At 35.1% G+C, this 21,599-nt stretch overlaps 3 protein-coding genes across 3 annotated transcripts in view; all 3 read left to right on the plus strand.

Moving 5' to 3' along the window:
- Window positions 1-21,599, plus strand: part of LOC144451851 (uncharacterized) — a 64,056-nt gene that overhangs the window by 77 nt on the left and 42,380 nt on the right. The gene's annotated exons all lie outside the window — the stretch shown is intronic.
- LOC144451674 (kinesin-like protein KIF28) lies at window positions 69-11,357 on the plus strand. The gene is made up of 11 exons (XM_078142570.1): window positions 69-88; window positions 591-725; window positions 1,019-1,152; window positions 2,992-3,137; window positions 3,914-4,051; window positions 4,657-4,830; window positions 5,445-5,513; window positions 5,961-6,086; window positions 6,359-6,502; window positions 7,072-7,110; window positions 9,748-11,357. The coding sequence occupies exons 1-11, from the start codon at window positions 69-71 to the stop codon at window positions 9,826-9,828; spliced, it is 1,206 nt and encodes a 401-aa protein (XP_077998696.1). The 3' UTR covers window positions 9,829-11,357.
- On the plus strand, window positions 16,830-17,708 carry LOC144451675 (uncharacterized). Its single transcript, XM_078142571.1, has one exon. The coding sequence runs from the start codon at window positions 16,830-16,832 to the stop codon at window positions 17,706-17,708; it is 879 nt and encodes a 292-aa protein (XP_077998697.1).

Below are 21,599 nucleotides of genomic sequence, written 5' to 3' on the forward strand. Positions count from 1 at the left end.
CATTAGTTTGGAGAAGTTAAATACAGCAAGTGAAATCGAAAATTGTGTTTGAACTGATATAAAGAATAATGCGTATTCCGATTGAATTGTTTGTCTTGCTTTCAAGCAGACTACCAAGAGCTGATTGCGTTTATTTTTATACATAACATGTACCATTGTTGCAATCAAAAGACGCAGCAATGATGTTGCAATTCAGTGTTGACATTGTTGTGTCTACCTGGAAAATTGCATGCATCATGGCAAACACATGTTCATATGGACACAGCACAGTACAGTGAATACGTCAAGATCCCACGTCAAAAATCAAAACATAATAGATAGATAAATAAATAAATAAATAAATAAATAAATAAATACATGCTTCGTGTTACTGACTATAATACAGTAATATTTTGTTTAATAATATATACATATTTCTACTGAATTAACAAATATTTCTATATGTGACCCGGAAATGCGCCGTTTTGGTCAACATTTAACAGTTTAACATAAAAATCACTTTCCTCCGATGATGCTCTGTTAAGGGGCGAAACATAGTCAGAATTCTATTATCTTACATATTCATGTTATATTTTGGTTTCGTATTTTAGCATCTTGCAGAATCATGCAATCTTCAGAAACAAGGGCAATAAACATGTGACATTGACACCATGCAATGACCAAGCCTGTGTGTTTGTGAATGGAGAGAGGGTAAAAGAGAGCAAAGTGCTACAGAATGGCAATAGGTATATGTTGTTAGTTTTCTCAAAATTAATCTCTTGATTTGTATTTTATTGATTAAAATAGGTTCATTAATGGTGGAATTTGATTTGTCAGCAAATGTTTCCAATCTATTATTGAATTGTTATTGAGTTTTATTTTGCATATAAAACATAATGCATGATTTTTTATTCGTTTGACTGTACGAGGCACTGTCGATTATTATTGATATTATGTCTTTTATTTTTATAGAAGTCTAGATCGTTTAATATTTTGCCTTATTTAATTTATATAAATTCTTCTATCTCACTTTCAAAAGAATCGCATTAGGTACAAGACACCTATTCCTGTTTTACCTTCCTAATAACACTGAAGACCCAAAGTATACCTATGCTGGTGCCCAAAAAGAGATTCTTGACAAGTCAGCATTTTTAGGGGACAGTAGTGACCATGGTAAGTCTTAAATATAATGAATGTGGGCACTATATTATAGGCTGGTTCTGTAATGTTTTGATGTAATTGTCAGAAAGCCATGATTCCTTTGATCAAACGCCAATTATATGTGCATTGATAGGACGTTGTTTTGCCGATTATATATAGTTAGTGAATATTTAAAACCAACTCAGTGGGTGCTAGTACAGTGTACAGTAGGCACCGTCCATCCGTGTGTACATCCGTACATTCTCGGACATGCCATATCCGACTTCTTTCAAACCTGACACAAATGTGACATATCATGTGGGATATATGCAAGTCAATTTGTTTTTTGATGTGTGGCGGCCATATTTGTAGCTAATAATCAATATTTAATACATTACTAAACCAGATTTAAACTGAATGCCTTCTGTAAAGGTGATATTGAGTTTTTTGTTCCTACACATAATAATTGCTGGAATGCAACAACCTTGTTATAGTAGGCTATTAGTACATGATATACCCCTGAATCGGCTAAAAGATGTGCCAAGCTGTAAGAAATCTGAAATGACTTTGTGATATCAATCTATATAAGTAGTGGAACAGTTGTAATGGATTTTGACATGAAAATATTCAAATTTACAAGGATACACATACAGACATACGTACATTTACCCATGCATACAGAACAAATTTATGGATTGCTATAGGTATCATTTGAGTATAATGAATTTCAGCTATATATCTGTGATTTTTGAAGTCACAGTAAAAGTCAGTTGTCGAAAAAGTTGTTCAAATGTCTGCTACCTATTCTCAGTACTCGAAAGCTTGACTTGACTTCACTCCACCTTCGCAATCCCATACATACCCACGGGATATACATTAGCTACCATGGCAAATAATAAACACAATTCAAACACCGCCAGTATGCAGAAAGTTTACATATTACTTTATTATAAGCATGATGTCGGTCTATACTTTGATTTTATACAACTCGTTATGATGGCAATACCCTCTACGTAACACTCTCCTTACGTTGATTGCAGGGAAGACAACTGCAGAACTAATTATGAACAATTAAAAAAAGTGTGTCGTCACACCCCTGTAGGCAACATTTCTTGACCAGATACTACAACTTTCTTTTGTGTGGCCACCATGTCTAATTACCGAAAAATTACAATATCTTATTAAAACTGAAAGCTACGTCGATAATAATTTCAGGACAGGTGCATTGTGGTATCACAAATGTATGTACTAAATTATTTTGATTTTGAAGTGTGCACTCTTGAAAAATAGTCTAATTACCGTAAACCATTAATTACATAAATTGCTCATTAATATTCATGTCATGTTTACCAAAACCTAATTGGTTCTTGCCATTACCCTACGGAACACGTCTACTAAATTTCGTTTTCGAATTGATCTGGCCGTTGTTTTAGAAAATGTAATACACATACAAACACACAGACTTTACACCCCTAATATAAAACCTTCCTTAGCAGCCATATTTGACCTTTGACCTACAACTGGAACTTCAGGTTCATTTATTGAAATTGTGCAATTCTCTGCATTATCACAGCCACCGATTCGTTTAAATGATATCTCCATTCAGTCAAATTTTGGGGGGGTGTCTTCTTATTCGAATCTAAAAGACCCCTTTACACATATCGAAAAACTGGAAGGCTGCCCTCGGCTCTCATATGCTGTTGTGAAGTTGCAGTTTCAAATTCGACTGCACGTCATTGTTTATTATTTGATTACCTGCTTTGCACGATAAATGCAATCACATGTAAAGTAACCGTTTTCCAACATACTATTCCACGCATTTTACTGTAAGCACTCAATTTACATGTAATTATCCTTTAATACAACCAACAGATAGATCGGAATTGATTGCCAAAATCAAAACAGCATGGAACATGGTTACAGAAGCTAATGTCATCAGTAAAGAGCTTGATAAAAAGACTAACTTTGAAGTTACTCTGGTGAACGAGGAATTGGACAACGAATGTGAACAATGTGAGGTATGAACCATAGTTACACCATACAGGAGTTATATAATTGTTTAGATCCATTCTTCTATAGATGTGATCAAAAGTCCATGTGGTTTGAATTTCGTTTATCATTTGCCGTGGAAACAGGTGTACATATCCAGGGCACATTGTAGGGGATCACAAAATCGAGTGAAGTCGAGGATGGCAAGCTTTCCTGTGTTGAGAATAGGAAGTGGGCATTTCAACAACATTTTTGACAACTAACTTTCTCTGAGACTTGAAAAAATCACAGATGTAGAGCTAAATTTCTTGCAAAAATCACGAAATTGTAAGACTACCCTTACGGAAGGCATTCAGTTTATATCTGGTTATTTATATATCTACATACCGTATGGAGAAATAGAAATCCTACAGATTTATGTTAGGTGTAATGATTGGGTCAAGGAGGTTGAATGACTACAGCGGTGGTTTGGAATCTGCAAATTTTAGGTTTGATCCACGTGTTGGCTGTTTGTTGCTAAATCACTAAACATCTTGGGGCAAAATATTAACCACGATTGTACAATTAACTATGCTGCATTACTCGGAACCTGATAGGATAGAGTTTGCATTGTTAAAGCATTAGTCTAGTTTACATATGATAAATTGGATTGTGCTCCCCAGGGAGTTGGAGAGTATAATGAGTCCTTATATGTCACAATAGGTTCATGCTGGAATAATAGTTGTAAAATGTTTTGAGCACGTTGTTGGAAGGCTCTTTTAGAAACTAGCATCATTATATTTTTTTTCCCCTCCAAACTGTGTAGGTGTTTGTGAAAATCACCAATTCTGAGTATGACACTGTAGCACTATGGTCGTCCGAAGAGTTTGAAGTTAAGAAGTACTGCATGGATGATATGTGGAATAGATATATAGATGGCCACATGGATTGGGATTACGAAAAGGTAATGTGTAGACGTATACATGTAGGTAGGCATCTAGGAAGAGATGTCTTCAAGGCTGTGTGTGTGTGTGTGTGTGTGTGTGTATGTATGTGTGTGTGTGTGTGTGTGTGTGTGTGTGTGTGTGTGTGTGTGTGTGCATCATTTGCCAAATACCGTCCCCAAAAAATCGTATCACTGAAAGTCAGGTTCAAACAAATATCCTTTCGAAACATGAGTGTGTCATGGCATGCCATTGCGTACAGCATTGCGTTTCGAACGTGCACCCGCCGTCACCATACAATTCGCAGATTCCTTGTGATGTGAAACATACAATTCTAAAAAATTCAATTTTGATAACGATGATATTTTGTACTAAATAACATAAATTTTGAATTCGAAATTATGACAATAGTTGGATTTTTCGCTGTCTGCGAGGTTTGTTTGGAAGGTGAATTTTAGTGACCACGTGATTCAACAAGCAAAAATACGCCTGTATATCTGCAGGGCTCTCGACCAATGAGAATTTGAGATGTACAAGTTAATATATTTATAAATGTATGTCCGTCTGCACATACGTATACAATTCTGTATCGCATACTTGATGCATTTACTTTTTTCTATAACAGGAAAACGATCCCTTTTGGATAGATCCATCTAGGGAACAGCTGATAGGCAAAGTACATGCTCATTTACAGTGTTTGCAGAGGAAGGTTACAATCAAGCACCCTTACGCTATAATAAGTCGTGAAATGAAAGTAGCTGGCTACTTGGTTGTTGAGATAATGCCCAATGCAGATGAGGTAAGGACAACAGAGAAAAAACAACTGACTCTGGTAGGAAAGAGAAGGTCTGTCATCCATTAATAATTCAAATGATGATGATGATGATGATGATGATGATGATGATGATGATGATGATGATGATGATGGTGATTGTGGTGGTGGTGGTGGTGGTGGTGGTGGTGGTGGTGGTGGTGGTGGTGGTGGTGGTGGTGGTGACGATGGCGGTGGTGGTGACAATGACTACGACGATGATAGTGATGATAACGTTACTAAATTCCATATGATGACTTCTTGTAATACCAGTGTTTGTTGACGTTCTTTCTACCAGAATATATTGTGTGTATACAAACAAAAGTACAAGTAGTGCAAAACTGGTTATTTAGAAAATGTATTTAAACAATTTATTTAAATCCACAATCTCAATTACGACCTTCGCCAGTGACTTAAATTCTCATTCTAAGTTTACTGAGGTGATATAAGATATTTTAGGGTTGAATTAACGATGAGTCAGACTCAAAATATAAAGTTGTGATTGCAGAGCACGGTCGATCACATGTTTTTCATTATAAATAAAATGCAATTACAATGTCAAAATATTAAAATGGGTAACATTATGTTTTAACAAAATCTAGGATTGTGCAGACTTGTCCTTCAAGTTGAAAATTGTTTCAGCTTTCGACGTGCCCCCAAGGTTCAACAAGGTTATGTACCATTTATTGTTTACTTTGTTTGGTTCTCAAACCGGCATTATCTGTCAATTGTACATTTTTAATCAAATAACCAAAGGTATTATATTCACTACGATAGTATTAGCTATTTTCGTAAAATGTATACTTCACTTTCTTTTGAATACACAGTATTTCAGTATACATTTCAAAATAAATACAACGTTAAAAATGGAACAGAATAGTTGTGTACATTTTCTAATACACACAACGTCAAGGTACACCCATCATTAAGTTTTGTTGTGAATTTATTCAGATTTTAACTCTGTCGAGACCAAACCGTAGCTGGGCTTCCTCAGAAGATTAATTGTAAGAAGTTGGTTTTTAATATATTATGTATAATATTGCAATTATACTTTAATCTCTAATTTACATGTCTGTGTACCTATCTTTAACGATTTCCTTATTCTTATTTTTGTGTAGGTATTTTTCTGTTACAACCCTGATGTTGCTGGACTGGACGAGGGACAGAAGCAAACAGATGATTTTGAATATGATGGGCAAATACATCCTAACTTCCGTTATGAGGAAGTAATTCGTGTCAACGAGGTTTGCAGTTGACTTTGCACTAACCAGTTAGAATGGAAAAAAGCTTTATGGAATATAAAGACTGCAATAATATTAATTCAGCTGGAAAAAAGGGCTTCTAACATATAAATGCATTGGCCAAGACAAAATTGAAATCATAGCCTACTTCAAATTTGAGTTTGGAATGTTGTTCTTGTTAGATAAGCCATCGACTAGATTTGCCTTTTTGTCACCTACTACAGTTGCATGCTGTAAAATTACTAAATTTCTAAACAGGGCCCATTGTTTTCCAGGATTGCACATTTAATGACCCTCTGATCATAGACGTATGGGGAAGACAGAGAGATGCAAGGAGGGAACAGGGGTTGCCAAATGAAGAGACCATGCTATCAATGATGGACTTTGAAGACAGAAAAGACAATGAGAAGCCACTCTATGTAAGTTGAAGTCATCACATGGTTTCCTTAAGCAATAAATAAGGCGGTGACTTTCAGTACTTTTAATGAAGTATCGTAACTCTTAGTGCTATTGGCATGATGGTAAAGTGTCACTTTGTACAGATGTGTGAATAAAATACTAGTGTGCATCGCTTGACTAAGTGTAATTAAAATTGACTCGTGAAACTATTTTGGGCATCTTGTTGATTTTCTTATTCAAGTGGTAGTGGTCCGACTAGGGAGATGTTAATTCAATAAAATACTTCAACTCAGCAACTAGTGAGTGGATTAAGGCTGATGTAAAATTGTCTAGAGGAAAATGATACCATATCTGTTTTGGCGCAACTAATAACATGGCACTAATACAAAAATTGGCCTTTAAACAATATGATGAACCGTCATCATCAGCTTCAACATCATAATACAGGTCTTATTTCCTATACATTAACTATTTTATATTCGCCGTTTGGATTTTGACTAATGCACTGCAAACAACCACAGAAAACGTGCAATCCTGCTCTGAACTATATAATCATATCAATGATTTTATTTGTTCATATGTCTTACAGAGGGATGTAGCACAAGCGGTGGATTTCTATAGAAATATGGTAAGTCGTTGTAAAGAAACTTCATCGTGTTAAACCAGTAGCCTCCTTTATGGCAACAGTATTTTAGTATCACACAAGGAATCATTGTATGGAATTTAGTAACATTATCATCGTTATCATCGTCGTAGTCATTGTCACCACCACCGCCATCGTCACCACCACCACCACCACAATCATCATCATCATCATCATCATCATCATCTGTATTATTATCAATATCACATTTCATTACGCCCGTAAAACATAATTAAACTGGGACTTTTAACAATGTAAATCTTGGGCTTTATATCTGTACCACATGTAATCTGTCTTTTCAAAAATAAACATGTTTATGTTATTTGCCAAATACTGTTCCATATCTGGCTGCGAGAGGTCATTTTTCCGTTATACCGGAAAATTGACCTCGAGCAGCAAGATGTGGAACGGTGTTTCGCAAATAATATACTTATACGTCACCTGCGCATTATCACCTCCGCATTATACTTTTGAACGTAGCGTAGTATCATGCACCTCTCTAACGACTGTAGTGCGGTTGTTTACATCTCAGCCTAAACTTTATCATCCAATCAGACGTGCGCGTTTTCTCAGTAGTATGACGTAATGTTTACTATTTGCATATCACTCTGAGATATATTCAACCTTTAATCATCAGCAGAAAAAAATAGTGGGCAGAAAAATGGGTGCGTCTTTGTTTTGCGTACTTAATTCTATTAAATAATATATAATAATAATAATAGTTTTATTTCGAGAGCAAGCTCATAAACAAAATAAATTGCACGAACAACATAAAAACAGACACAAAAAGACTAATTTACAGTACACATTTAAAAACATTCAATAAAGAATCTTCTCCAAAATTTACTATTAAAAATGACAAAATCTGACAACGATGCAGCAATCAAAATATTATTACTCGCTTTAAGTCTAAAATAAAATTTAGATTTCAGAATACGCTGCTTACTTTCAAAAGTCATAATGAAACTACGAACAAACATGTTAGAAATACTAACACGCCTCTTGATACCAAGTAAAATTCTAAAAGCATTATTGTACGCAACTCGTACATCATTAAAACACTTACTGGTATAAACACTCCAAATATGCGAACAATACATTGACGAACAATACGCTTGAAATAAAATACATTTAACAGAATATGAACAATTCCAAAAATTACGAATAAGAGTGTTAGCCTTGGCATAAAATGATCTCATTTGACGTCTGATATCGTCATTGTCATTACCGTCAGAATTAAAAATAACACCTAAATACGAATGCTTGTTTACAAATGGGAGCACTGTATTGTTAAGCTTCACCTGAGGAATGTTTGAAATATTACATCTTGGTGGCATAATAGACAGGCATTTAGTCTTCTTGGGATTAAAAATAATATCGTGCTTCATAGCATATTTACAACACGTTTTTACAAGACTGTTGAGACATTTAACTGACGGACATATCAAAACAATATCATCAGCATACACGAGATGGTTAAGACATTTACCTCCAAGGTGACAGCCAATCTTAGTCCCAGTAAGCGAGCTACTTAAACTATCGATATACACTGTAAAAAGACGAGGCGATAGAATGCCATGTACAGAAATGTTTGTGATATGCTTTGTTGTTCTTGTTAAGCAAAAATTGCACCCTCCGTAGTGGTAATTTTGATATCCTTCATAATATTAGGAATTTATACGATGGTGTGACGACCGTGCGCTCGCCGTATCTGGACTATCGCTGTTCTGCATGGAATTTTTGATAGTTTACCTTTGACACAAAACGTACAGTTCAAAGACTTGTTACAATGTATACAACGATGATATTTCGTACGGTTCACATTAAATGTGGCATTTGGAAATGTTGGTTTTAGCTGTATGTCTAGTTGTTTACAAGGAGATGTGCAGTGACCATGCCATACAACAAGCGAAAATACGGCTATTGGTGAAAAATACGCCTGTGTATCTGCAGGACTCTCGACCAATCAGAACGCGAGTTGGTGACAGGTGACGTGTAAGGATATACATGCACAATGCACATAGAGGATTGGAAATAAATTAGGACGGTATATATATGTATGTATATAGTTTTGGTAGTACTGGTTGTAACTCGGAGTTTCACGCATTGTGCGATCATCATCCAAGTTCCACTACTACCAAAACTATTATGCTCTGCCACTGCGGTATAGAGCACTGTCTTAGCAGATTGATACTCACCGAGTTATATATATATATATATATATATATATATATATATATATATATATATATATATATATATATATATATATATATATATATATATATATATATGTATGTGTGTGTGTGTGTGTGTGTGTTTGTGTTTGTGTGTGTCTGTGTGTCTGTGTCTGTGTGTGTATATATATATGTGTGTGTATATATATATATATATATATATATATACATATTTGTCCGTAGTACAGTGCTCGATACGTCTGCACGCAGAGCGGAGTATATGTTGAGGGTAGAAGAAAATCAAGTCGGGTTTTTCGTCTCCACAAGCCTGTTTCGTGAGTAAATCACTCGTCAGGAGATGTTGATGTATATATATATGTATATATACATATATATATATATATATATTCATTTGTCTATTGTTTGTGTCTTTTTTATTTTTAAGCTTGAGAAAGTCAACAAAGCAGATGAGAAAAATGAAACTACCTTACCCCTTGATGAAGTTAAAACCATGCTTGGCATTTAATACACTGAGGAACAGACAGGGCCGCCTTTCAACTGACGGTGGTTGCAACGTTTATAATCAAATCAAGCTATTTCCACAAACCACAGATATATCAGTGTAAATGTTATTATGCAATGTATTAATTGCATTGAGGATTCATTTTCTGGACATTCTAAGTAACATGAGGCAAATTATCATTTGTAATCAATTGTGTATACATCTATTGAATATAACTCCTTGAAAAACCGTCCTCGAAGGGGTGATTTCAGACCGTCTGTGTACTTATTCACTGCAGAATTTATATACTATCACTCGTACATGTAGCTTAAAAAAGATATTTTGTTCCAGCTACCAGATCCCACCTAGTTTTTCACGCTGACTCAAATTTTTGTGTACGTATATATGTCATGTGTGAATGTCTAGTTCCGGTAGTTCAGGATATATATATCTTCAGATGTAAAGTTTCAAACAAAATATTTTTCGGGAATATATATTTAGACGTATTTGTAATAGTCTACTAACCGAAATGTATTAATCAGAATGTGGTAATGGAATAATAATGCAAAACTTTGAGTTGAAGTTGAACAATTATAGCCTATAAGCTGTATACTCAATTGAAAATACTTACATAAAACATTAATCTAGTATAATGTCACACGCCTCCTACATTACAGCTGTCTTCTTTCATACTATCAGAACAGTTGACTGCATAGTAGGGAAGGACTTACTCGACATATTGTATATGTATGATACACAATAATATTATTTCGATAAGTTTATTGTCTATGGTTTTAAGTCCCTTTGAATGACACGTTTTACATAGTTATATACCAAGAATTTGTTGATTTTATTCAAGAAATGGGGGTAGAACAAGAAGGGGATACAAATATATTACACAGTAGATATGGACAAACTAATTAAACATGTACTCTCCCTTTTGGTTGCCATATTGGTTGTTACAAAGTAAATCAGTTGGTTTAAGCTGATGATTTGGTTATTTGTTTCAACAGGTGCGTGTGGTCAACAAGTGCTAGATGATGCCTATAGCCAATATGGCTTATGTGTAAAATATTCTCCAATTGGAAAAACGCGTGTATATTAATTGTAGCAAACATAAGGCTGGTCCATCGGGTCTCTCTTTATGTAAATGGGGAAAAACTTAGCTATAGTAGTATATACAATTATCTGGGTCTTTAATCACCTCAGATCTGAAAGACAAACTCGATATCGAGGCAAAGACGTCATTTCCTGTTAAATGACACTTGTTGACTGTTTTTTGTATGATGTGCCATTTTGTTCTTAACTGTGGAGTAACATTTTAATTTACACTTTTAAAACACTCTGGAAACCTTATTATCAGTTATATAGAAAGTTATCTGGTTTTAATTATTCAATCATATATGATAATATTTTAATATTTGTCGGTTTGTCTATTCGTACTTTTGGTGACGTTTTGATGAAATTTACTGTCAGTTTTGAGACATACTATTTTAACCATAGTTTCAATCATAACATGATTTCATCTGACAATATATTGAGGAATATTTGGTGTAAGGGGATTTTTTAACTCCATTGTATGCATTTTTCTTACTTTCATTTAATCATGTATGTGAATATATTTGTTTGAAATAAACGTAAATAACAATTACTTTATAGGAATGTAAATTATTAGTCATGTCTAAATACTCAGTGTTGGGTTCAAACAATTGCAAGAATGGTTAAGGATATTTCAATACCAGAATAATATGCTACCCACAACACTCCCTGATTTGTATACTTGGCGGTTGCTTCTTCATAACAGGTGTGAGAGAGAGAGAGAGAGAGAGAGAGAGAGAGAGAGAGAGAGAGAGAGAGAGAGAGAGAGAGAGAGAGAGAGAGAGAGAGAGCGAGCGAGCGAGCGAGCGAGAGAGAGACAGACAGACAGACAGACAGACAGACAGACAGACAGACAGACAGACAGAATGCCAGAATATTTCAATAACCTTTTAATAAACATACAGTAATTTTATACTACACAAATACGTGTGATAACAGCTTGTGACCTGTAGGCATATCAGCTAGTCTGTATATACATTGTGATAAATCCTCCAAGTAATATATATTATTGCCTTGATATTGGGTTATATGCCTTCGGTGCAAGGATATGATCAGCAAGACGCGTAGTGAAGTGCTAATCGAATCCTTGCACTGAGGGCATATAATCCAATTTGAAGGCTATGAATATTTTTATTATATACTTCATCTGGGAATTCCTTATTGTGCAAGGAATATCATGTAGGACACTTTAGAGATAAAACTTAATTAACTTAATACTAGAACTGTGATTTTCCAAGATGTTACATTTAATGTTAAAGTAGCAGCGGATTACTATATTTGAACGCATTGTTGCGGGGTCAGTTCATTTGAATAATGTTCAAAATTAAGTCGTGTTTCTATCATTTTAATGGCCATCATTAATATTGTGTTCATTGGATACAGATATTGGATAACTTCAGCATGCGCCGCGGCCTGGTGCTCACATTACGTGTACGAAATAGCAGTGCTGCCATCAAAATAGATTGTGTGATGTTGTGTGACGTGTTCGCCTGGGATCGATTATTTTTGAAAGATTTCTCTGTTCTTCCAGAAATCACTTTCATATAGTCATAATGTACTGTGCAATATGCTACCCACAACACTCCCTGATTTGAATACTAGGCGGTTGCTTATTTTATAACTTCTTCAAAACATCATATTCCTCAACATTTTAGGCATAATAAGTACGTTTAAATATGTAACAATAAAAAAGGTTCTAAATGTTGTAAAAAAAATGTGCAAACAACTGTAATTAAACGTGATCTGAATTAAATACTAACTTCGATAGTCAATTATACAAAGAGTTTTAATATGTAAATTTATTTTGATATACCAATTCAGAGAAAACTATACCTTTTGCAGAGTCATAACAGGTAGGAGAGAGAGAGAGAGAGAGAGAGAGAGAGAGAGAGAGAGAGAGAGAGAGAGAGAGAGAGAGAGAGAGAGAGAGAGAGAGAGAGAGAGAGATGTGGCAAAAATATAGAACACTCTCAGTGAATGCCGTTATTTGTATTATTACTTTGACTTTCATGGTGCATACTACATTAATGATTTCGAAAATTAATGTCTACTGCCACTCACAGAGTAAATGAACAAACAGTTAAAGAACACATGCTGTACGGACACATGGCTATAACAGAGGAATGGCTGCTGAATATAGTCTCAACTTTTCAAAAATATTTGGACAAGAGAACCCAGTCAGACAACATTATTAATTGCACACAACGAGTTCATAGTTACATATTGCAATGGGCAAATATATCTCAATTTTAAGGAAGGTCTTGATGTGTCATGTATATAAACGGACACTAATTCGTAGAGTTGTGGAAAATGATTATTCCACGAGACCGGCTCCACCTACGCCTTACTTTCTCTCTCCTCTAATCGACTTCAATGAATATTGTTTGATAAAGATTGCGCCGACGCACAAGGCAAATTATATCATGGACAAACCAATTTGTTGTTTGTCAACAGAAAATATGGAATTTATACCCTAAGCTTTCAACATCATGAAAACCCGTCTCTATGTCACTGTAAATAACTGGTTTCTAGTAAATGGTTTTTGGTACAACGGAACTCATCGTCTCAAACCACGGCCTGTTTTACAGCACCGTTCTTAACGTGCCGCCCCACTTCGAAGTGTAGCAGAGGAAATAACAGCTCCGGTTTGTGAGAATGAACGGAACTACAAGCTCTTACCTCCTGGGTCATGACGTTGTTTGATACAAAGTAAGAAATAAAGACAAAATGAACAATTAAATCGGCTTTCACGCCTTATAGCTAATGTTATCTTGTGAATTCATAGATATCTCATATATAGTTTAATTGCAATGAAGGTCATGGCCACAGGCACAAAGAGTTTCCACAACACAAAATCTACAGCTCAGAAAAGATCATGGAAGCACTGTATGAAACTTAGGTTCTCATTTTGAAAGCAGAATAAGTGAAACGTGATCAGCTGATTTGACTGACATTTTGTGAGCTTTACAGTGATATAAATGGATTAAAATGAATTAAATGTATCAAATTGTTTTTTGGGTCGCAGTAATAAAAAGAATTATACGTGGGTGCCAAGCATAGTCTCTCGTTATTGGGTGTCTTTGCACGCGACTGTGGTTAAAGTTCAGATAACAGCAGATTTAGTCCGAGGTTAAATGTTGTTATACACCTAACTTGTCAGGTGGTTTGATGATTTATGTATTATATATAAGTTCGTTACTCATGACATGTCTATGACGAATGAGAAGCGGTCCCACAGACTACACCGCACAACTTTGCAGGTTTTTTGGAACATAGCTCTAAGAATACTCAAAGGGTGATTATACTCAATTACATATGTTTTTCATGACCAAACAGATCCTATATTTCTTCTCTCTGGAAAGGAATTCTTTTAATGACGCCCTCTACTACGACAAGATTGGATGCAAATCACATCGTCGATCACTGACTGTACAATGGACTTATCTGGTCGAAATCACGTATTGTTATCTGTTGCTTTAAGCCTCATGTACATATTGACATATTGAGATCAGAAGGTCAGGTATTTTTCTTTGGCCGTACGACACAGTTCAGGTATTGTTTGCATACAACTAACTCACTGCATTGCACATCACGACATTCCACGCCGTTTTAAAGTCAGGGATAGATGTAAAACAATCTCACAGGTAAGGGCAACTTTCCGTTGAGAAATTTATATATCGTCACGTGACCACAAGTTAACAAACACTCTTAAAATGTTTTTATTCATCATCCTTCATCACTTCACAATTCACCACTGGTCCATGACAGACCTGAAACTGCCTGAACACGTTAAGTACAACTGTCACAGATGACATATTTTCAGTAAACTTAATATTTTAACAACATCGCATGTCCTAGTTTGACTGAAAGGTCAATAGACTGTCTCAAGGATATCGGATTCAGACCACACAGGATTCCAAGCATACTCGAATACATGAGACGACAGTCTGCATTTCATAAATATCTAGGATTCATAGTGATCATTCATCAATGTTTTGAGAATACTTTTAGGGCATGATCACGCCCAGAAAAGCGTTATATGGATTGCATTAATTATTTGGCCATTGGTCATACGTAATGTAAATTTAGACTTTAAGGACGTCACAATAAAGAACACTTGGGACAGGCACCTCAGTTCAGTTCATGGTAAGGGCACTTGACTTCGCGGGAAGTCAATGAACGAGGCACATTGCTGGATGCTGCCTTGGTTTCCAGTGTAGACCTTTAAACACAAACTGTGTGTAGTCTGAGCTAATTCCCTTTTAAAGTTCAAGTGTGATCCCGGTACGTACATACAGAAGTTGAGTCGGATATGAGATATGAGAGTGATTCGAGTGTTACTTGGTCTGTCAGCTGTGTGCGAAGATCAAAAAAGTAATACAACCTTGAACCAAAACAATTGAAGCAAGCTGAGTAAAAACTAAGCGGCGTATGGCTCAACAAAAATCTTACTATTGGTAAGTAATTAGTAGAGGTGATTCATTTACCTGGATGTCCTTGAGCTTATACTTGAGTAACAGTTGTTTTAATGGTGAAACATCACCATAGGGGTCATGTTGTAACGTAGGGTATTTCAGGTTTGGGACCATTCTTGAGTAGGCCCTCTCATCAGCCGAGTAGTGTCTCTCACATTAAACCTATCTTTATATGCTGATGACTCCAAACTGTACATATCAGTTTCAATAAGACGAACTGACTTTTGCTGCAATAGCAAGACTTTGATTAGATTTTTAAATGGACTAGGGTCGGAAATGGAAGTTGTGTCTACATTTATGTAATGGCCTTGTATATCGTTGATCGCCATTGCAATGTAACTGTATTTGATTACAAAATGAAAGGTATGCAAAGTAAACAAATATAGGTGCCACTCAAAGCTCTCACAACTACTTGAATTATTTTCATGTTCCGTTAGACCTATACTCTGTGATCCGAATAGCAAAACTAACATTAGTTCAATTTATTTTAGTCTAGTTCCTAAACAGTATGGCTACGACCATGGAGGTATACTTCCATGCTATGACTCAAACAAGTCTGGTCATCCAGACTAACTTTATTTCAATGTTATGCTTAGAAGAACAACAAGCCGTTGGCCCAATACTATATGTAGTGTATCTAATGTGATGTTGGGGCACAGGGAACTAGCTCAGGCTCAGTTAGTTTTGTTTACAAAAATACAAACAAACAAGTAAGCAAACAAATAAAACACGCACATGTAAATAAACAAGTAAACAAACACACAAACAAACAAACACAAATAAATAAACCGATAAAATGAGTAGATAGATAAATAAATGAATAAATAAATAACAACAAAACCAACCAACAAACAAACAAACAAACAAACAAACAAACAAACAAAAATATATCCCCCAAATAGTCACCAATGGAGATGCCCCCAATGGTAACTATTTGGGGGTAGAATTTGTTTGTTTGTTTGTTGGTTTGTTGTTGTTTTTTTCATTTATTTACCTACTCATTTATCGGTTTATTTTTTGTGTTTTGTTTGTTTGTTTGTTTGTGTGTTTGTTTGTTTACTTGTTTGTTTGTATTTGTAAACAAAACTAACTGAGCATGAGCTCCCTAGGCCTGTAATCAGGGTGCTGGAGTATATCAGTGTACGAAAAGTCGTGTTTTATCATATCTTTCCAGTTGTGTTTTAAGCTTGTCATAAAGTCGCGTAAATGTGGTGAGTATAAATAAATGTTCCACCTTTGTCTTCATGCATCCATGGTGATATCTCCCAAGGGGGCTGTTGACAGTCAAAAGTGGTCCTTCGTCTCGTACTAGAAGATATTATGGTCAGGTGGGCCGCACATAGTGTAAAGGTCCAGTAAGGTGGATATCTAATTAGGTTGTATTTTCTTCACGTTATGGATGACTTTGATGCGATATAATATTCTTTGTTGTTTATTTTGTTCACAGAGAACATGGTGCATAGAATCAATAGTCACCAAATCCCATCACTTTTGAAGACATTGACAAAATGGCTGCCAGCCTGCCTTCCAGTCTACCAGTTGATCAAATACAGTTACAGCAATACCTGGCCAGCTGTGACCATCTACACAGATAGTGATGACGTGGATAAAATTACCACCGTTCTGTGTTCATGTGGAAATTATGAAACCAGTCTTACTGGCAGCACATACACTTTTTATAGTGTTGATAATGAAGCCTTGAGATTGCTACTTAATGCACCTGGCACTGTTGACTGGACAAGCGATGTCATTGAATGTCATATTGTTTCAATGTTACAATATCCAATTTTAAAAGAAGTCATGAGACAGCACAGCAAAATACTACCTGAGTATCTAGATACACGGGATTATCTAAGTGGTTGCCACATTTATACCCTCAATGACCGAGAGAGGGCGATCGAAATTGCTGAACGTCCATTGCCCGAAGGATTCATATTTGGAAGACTTAAGCGTGAATACGGCAGAGGCCTGCTAAGCAAATGGCACTATCCTCGCCCTCCCCCTTCAGAACAAAACTTTGCCAATATTATAGAACATTTGCCAAATCTCGCCATTTATAACGAGAAAAAAGATGTAGTTTCATTTGCGGTCATTAAAGCGTTCGGTGACATCGGTCATACATACACACTTCCAGAATACCGTAGACAAGGTTTTGCCAGTATGATCACCGCAAATTTAACAAAGAACAGAAGCGCAGAAGGTAACATATCGTATGTAGTCATTGCAAATAGAAACAATGTGTCCATTAAAGCGCACGAAAGGCTGGGGTTTACAAGACAGGAGACGGGAAATGTGGACTACTATTGCTTCGTATCGGAATTGAAGAAATAATGTATAAAAAACACATATATCCAGGTTGAGAGTTTGTGATGCCCATACCCATTCTCAGTTAATATCAGGAAACAATCATGGGTCACCGTATAAAAGTTTGAAATAGAGACCGAATTGATATGAAAATTGAGCTATCTTACAATGCAATAGGGAACTTGCAAACCCACCATGTTGAATGTTGCATCATGGGAAATGTAATAATAAATACTAATCAATTAGCATTGTAAACAATGTTGATACATTATTTGTAACCACAAATAATCAATTCATATTTACCTTGACAATTGTGGGAAGTTAATTTTATCAGTAGCTTCAGATAAGGTATTACGATAACCACAGATAATCCCATAGTCCTTTGCATCTGAGCATGCTCAGTCTGGATTGCAAGTTCCATATTGGGCCACAATATGGCCGAATACTGTGTTATCACTATGACAATCAAAGAGTGTCGATGTTCTTGAAAACAAGACGGTGAACACAAAATAATTTTCCTCCTTCTTATAGGAACCAGGAACACGCTTTCAATAATTAGGCAAAATATAGAAAAATGTGTGTTTCTGATTATCCGACCAAACTCTAGTTTAAGCCACCGATCCTAAACTTTTCAGTGAAATATTTCAAACAAACGAACAAACAGATAAGAAAGACTTCTTCACGTACCGTCATACATGTCTGTTTTCTTTCCCCAACGATATCTACACATATTTTATCAAAGTATCACAGAAGATGTAACCTGACCGAATTTTGTTTGTTTTGGGGCAAAGTAACATTTTTCAAAGATAAAAACAATTAAAAAGGTAAAATGAAATGAAATGAAATGAAATGAAATGAAATGAAATGAAATGAAATAGAATAAAATAAAATAAAATAAAATAAAATAAAATAAAATAACATGAAATGAAATGAAATGAAATGAAATGAAATGAAATATATAAAAAAAAAAAAAAAAAACCCGAAACAAAACAAAACAAAAATAAAACAAAATAAAATGAAATAACATGAAATGAAATGAAATGAAATATAACAACAAAAGAAAACAAAGCAAAGCAAAACAAAACAAAACAAAACAAAACAAACGAAACAAAAAAAATAAAAATAAAATAAAATAAAATAAAAAAATAAAATAAAATAAAATAAATAAAATCTCTTTTGTCTAGATCTATAGCCATAAAGTAACTAAAGAATGTCTCTAAAGTTTGAGCTGTTCTTTTATTCCTTTATAATACTAACACTAATCCTACTATAGTAGACATTCAGTGTAGGGTATAATTATATTCAAACATTAATAATTGAGTTATAAATACAATCACTATGATATCGTGTCTTTAATAATATCGGTCTGACAGAAAATATATTTTTTTTAAATGAAAATGAAGAGGTCTAAAAATGTTCATGAAAATGAATTGCACGTTTTGTTATTTTTTCCTTTATACCAGTTTCTTAGAAAGGAACGAATCCCAAATTATTTTATACAGTAGCCAACATATACATGAGAAAAAGCTATAATATTACTTTCGACCAGAAATCAACTTACAATTTTTTTTTTGTATATTTTTGTATACAAAGTTATTACTCAGAGAGAAGACGCTATTATCTTTGTAATTTATATTTTATTTGTCATCGTGTTTCAAAGGTTTCTGTATTTCGTAAAACGTATCCCCCTTTTGTCGAATGGTGGACGGTGGTCCTGTTCTTATGAAATAAATGAAACCGCATGTCTTGAATAAACGCCAAGAAAACTAATAGAATATATGACAGTCCACTCTTTTCTTTCAACAGGCCTTCAGAAGATTGGGAAGGAAAGTCGGGTTTTTTGTTGTTGGTCACTATAATACAGGAAACTGGTCGATTTTGTTGTGGGCCTTGATCATATACTGGCCATACTTCCCATACAACTATAACTACTTCCCATACATTACAATTGTAACTACTTGCCATATTTCACATACAAATATAACTACCTGCCATACTTCCCATACAACTATAACTACTTGCCCTATTCCCCATACAACTATAACTACCTGCCATACTTCCATACAACTATAACTACTTCCCATACATTACAATTATAACTACCTGCCATACTTCCCATACAACTATAACTACTTGCCATACTTCCCATACAACTATAACAACTTGCCCTATTCCCCATACAACTATAACTACTTGCCATACTTCCCATACAAAGATAACTACCTGCCATACTTCCCATACAATTCTAACTTCTTGCCATACTTCCCATACAACTATAGCTACTTCCCATACTTCCCATACAACGATAACTACCTGCCACATTCCCCATACAACTATAGCTACTTCCCATACTTCCCATACAACGATAACTACCTGCCACATTCCCCATACAACTACCGGTATAGCTACTTCCCATACTTCCCATACAACGATAACTACCTGCCACATTCCCCATACAACCATAGCTACTTCCCATACAAAGATAACTACCTGCCACATTCCCCATACAACTACAGCTACTTCCCATACTTCCCATACAACGATAACTACCTGCCACATTCCCCATACAACTATAGCTACTTCCCATACAACTATATTACTTTGGCCATACTTCCGATACAACTATAGTAACTGCCATACTTCCTATAAAACTATAATTTATTTACACATTTACTTAATTATATATTTTTAATATATTATTTATATTACTTATTTTTGTGTTTTGGTGAAGTGTCTGTCAATAGGAATGTGGAATAGTTGATGTTAGTCTGGACCCAATTGCTGTATGATGGTGGGTTGAACTATGTGATATTCCCTGCCCTAGTTGTATAACTCTGTGTCATATTGCACAGGGGACACTGTCCCCCCAGTGGGACGCCTTAACATAACCGTTCTCTGTCTGCCTGCCTGCCTGCCTGCCTGCCTGTCTGTCTGTCTGTCTGTATGTATGTATGTATGTATGTATGTATGTATGTGTGTATGTCTGTCTATATATATGTCTGTCTGTCTGTCTATCTGGCCCTGTCTGTCTGTATGTCTGTGTCTATTTGTCTGTTTACCTATTTCAGTGTTTACCCTTGGGATTGAAATATTGCCCTTAATTTTCTGACGTGTATTATAATAGTGAGTGAGAAATGAACAATATTGTGTGAAATGATGTGGCAAGTTACCTTTGAGTAAGTCGTACATAAAAGTGCAAATTTGAAGTCTATGTTGGTTAATTATATTTAGAATGTGTAATTGATTAAATAGTTGATTGGGGCCTACTGTACGATCACTGGAAAGCATGTGGCTAAGTAACGTGTATTTAATTTGGATATTTAATTCATAAGACAATTTTATCATGGCGTCCTATTAGAAACATCAATGTGAAAAAACACCAACTCATTGCGTGTAACTCAATAAATTACAAAAGAGTGATACATATGTAAAGTGTTTGTTATTGTATGTACAATAACAAACTGTCAATAGTCACCCTGTTTTGAAATTGGCAGTAGGGGGTGGGGATGCTGTTTTGGATTGTGATGGAAGAAAAATCCTTTTCTAAAATAGTATTTAGCATTGTCTGAAATGTGGTACATGTAAATATTTATTGTTGTCCTTGTTTACACCAATTTTGATATTACTTCGCCTAAAAGTTCAAACACAAACTATACATATACATATACATGTATTACCTAGCTACCACACTAGTTACAAAACATGTCATGTAAATGCTTGGCTGTTTCCCAATCAATGCTTCACTTATATTGCACTTTGGGGCAAAAGTGAACTTGAACGTTGCGTAACCTTCATAGATAGTTTATAAAAGAAGTTAATCGAAATTGTTCGACTCTTCAATCAGAAAGGATTAATACACTTCTATTTCGGACACTGCATGCTATTGACACTACAAATCACCGCATCTCATCATATTCC

Source organism: Glandiceps talaboti, chromosome 21 (assembly GCF_964340395.1).
Source record: "Glandiceps talaboti chromosome 21, keGlaTala1.1, whole genome shotgun sequence".
Taxonomy (NCBI): Eukaryota; Metazoa; Hemichordata; class Enteropneusta; family Spengelidae; genus Glandiceps; species Glandiceps talaboti.

Coding starts and splice junctions, on each gene's coding strand:
- LOC144451674 (XM_078142570.1), top strand. CDS start 69: ATGCGTATTCCGATTGAATT. Junction 3,138..3,913: donor ACGAATGTGAACAATGTGAG/GTATGAACCATA, acceptor CAAACTGTGTAG/GTGTTTGTGAAAATCACCAA. Junction 4,052..4,656: donor TGGATTGGGATTACGAAAAG/GTAATGTGTAGA, acceptor TTTCTATAACAG/GAAAACGATCCCTTTTGGAT.
- LOC144451675 (XM_078142571.1), top strand. CDS start 16,830: ATGGTGCATAGAATCAATAGTCACCAAATCCCATCACTTTTGAAGACA.